Here is a 2,534-nt window from a genome sequence, read left to right on the forward strand (position 1 = left end):
TAAAATAAATTTCAGGACAAGGCTGGTAATATTCTACATCTTTGTTATTGTCAACAAATCCCATGACAAGACCAAAAGCAACAAAGCGTTAGCTTATCTCTCAGTACTTTCTGACTTCTCTGTGGCTATAGTTTGTTTAATCAAATGCTACTCAAACAGGAGGAGAGTGCATTCGTTGGTGTCAAATCAGCATGTGTGTGCACCCAGTGCAGAGAAAGATGATGTTTCAGGCTCTGGATACACACACAGTACTTGTTAGATACATTCTGTGTTGGTGTAGGCCTTGTGCTTTGGACATTTGATCCACTGATTGAAAGGTCATGTTGACCATTTGGTATTCACCTTCAGTGTCCTTTAGTTTAATTGAACATTGTGTCAGGAATAAAGATCACGTGTCACTTGTTATGAATCACTGATCCATCTATCTATCTATATATCTATCGCTAGGCTTGACCCACCCCTGTCTCTCCTCTTCTTGTTATACCGTAGTTACATGACCCACTACACACTTTTAAAATTATATTTACTAATAGTAAAGCTACCCTTTGTTTCTGTAACTGCTTCCTGAGGGTTTGAGTGCAGATGACAGACTGCTGTTGGTGCTGACAACCAGACCAAGAGATCAACAGTGCCTCCAATGGGTGAAATATGTGTACTACAATACGTTCATTCACTGTGGTCTCAAAGCAAGCAAATTAGATAAGATTAATGTAATTTAACTTTAAATGAACATAAGAATAAGACATTGTCAAGTAAATATTTCCAAAGCAACTGAAATCGTTTCCGGGGATTTGAGGCGTTTAATGACCCGAGGAGGAGTTTGTATTCTACAAAATAACCCTGGGCGGGCTTTTAAGGATGATTTTACATTTCTTTTAGAATTAATATCCTTAGATTTGACTATTTTCAGACGGAAGCTTTTACAGCTTAATTATAACAAAGGCTTTGAAAGAGTATTTAAACAAGGGATTACATTTACAGAAAACATGAATGAACAGTCAAATAACTTCACGTGCAAATGTCACATCCAAAAATCACCTTTTGGTAAAGTATCTGCACACCCACACAGGAAGTATCACTTTTTCTGGTCGACATCATAGTTGGGGAAAGATTTACAGTAAATGTAGGCCTACTCTCTTTGCTGGCATTTTATCAGAAGTGAGCATAAGAAATGGTTATGCTCGCGGTTCCGACCCAGAACACAGACAACCACACGAGACTCAAAATGTAAAAGGTGTTTTAATGAACAGTATGAACTTAGAGGGAACAATGAAGGCAGAGTCCGTGCAGGATAGCTCCAGGCTGGACCGAAGCTCGAGGCGGGCAGGCAACGGAGAATCCAGGACAGGACCGAGACTCGAGGCAGGCAGGCAGAGGAGAGTCCACTCTGACTCACGGAGGAATCCAAGCATGGAGGACAGAGCGGCATGGAGCTGGCAGCACAGCAGGGAACAGCAGAGAAGGAAGGAGATCTAGAGCGGAATTTAAACAGAGGAACACTAGGAACAACAATTAAACTAGGAACGAGCAAAGATCCCTGGGCCAAGTTACCACACAGGTAGTGGCGCCGATGAGGTGATCAGCCCGGGTATGTAGCCTACTGCTGAGGTGAATCACGGAATGCGCTGCAGCTATGCAGGTAGCTGTGCAGGAATGAACGGGCACACCCCTTGACCTACTTCCTCGAAGCCACGCCTCTTGCCACTTAGGTAGAGGCAAAACAAACACACAGGAACTCGGTTAGAAAGGCTGCCCCATGACAGAAATCTACTTAGAAATATAGGAAGTATTGGATAGAATAGAGTACAATGTAATTCTGCTAAATAAAACATCACATGACCCATACATTCACAGATGCTTTTTTTTTTAACTTTATTTCAAAAGACAATTAACAGAAATTCAATCATCGCAGTATGTGAACAGTATTCCCACTGAAAATAAAGAACAGGATAACAATAGTTGGAATGCTGTTGAACAGCATTCCCACTAATAAATAAAGAAAATGGCCGACATGAATAACAATAGTTGGAATGCTCTAGAACAGCATAAACAACCTCGTATCCCATAGCAACAATAGAATCAAAGATAGCACGGAATAGAATCGATAACCATTTGGATTGAAAACATAAGAATACATGTTGTTGTTGTCATAACGACCCTTGTAATGTTGAGAATCTATGGATACTGGAACCCATTTCTGACACAAATTCACTCAGACAAGCAGCAGTTTGTATCAGAGAGAGATTTGACTGTGACAATCCAAAAGTGCTCATTGCTACAGGAGAAAAGACAACTGGTCCAGCAGAATACAACGTTGGACAACATGGAATTCAACCCCAGAGAGATTGAACCGCAGATGAATTTCTATCTGAGTTCACTTGAAGAACAAGTGCGGTATGAGCTGAAGGACAGCGAGGCGAGGCTCACCCAGAGTCAATCTGAGGGAAGAGTTCACCTGATCGTCAGAGAGGACTTGCTGGCCGATGTCCTCGATCAGCTCCAACAGCAGAGAGAGGGCAGCAGTTGGAGGCGTG

At 41.9% G+C, this 2,534-nt stretch overlaps 1 protein-coding gene across 1 annotated transcript in view; it reads left to right on the forward strand.

Annotated features, from left to right (window-relative positions):
• Window positions 1-1,093: 1,093 nt before the first annotated feature.
• The window catches only part of LOC114553524 (putative uncharacterized protein MYH16), a 2,613-nt gene continuing 1,172 nt past the window's right edge, over window positions 1,094-2,534 (forward strand). The window contains exon 1 of the mRNA XM_028574731.1: window positions 1,094-2,534. This exon is cut by the window's right edge and continues 1,172 nt beyond it. Coding sequence (XP_028430532.1) covers window positions 2,165-2,534 — 370 coding nt within the window. The 5' untranslated portion in view covers window positions 1,094-2,164.

This window comes from Perca flavescens, chromosome 4 (genome assembly GCF_004354835.1).
Source record: "Perca flavescens isolate YP-PL-M2 chromosome 4, PFLA_1.0, whole genome shotgun sequence".
Classification (NCBI taxonomy): domain Eukaryota; kingdom Metazoa; phylum Chordata; class Actinopteri; order Perciformes; family Percidae; genus Perca; species Perca flavescens.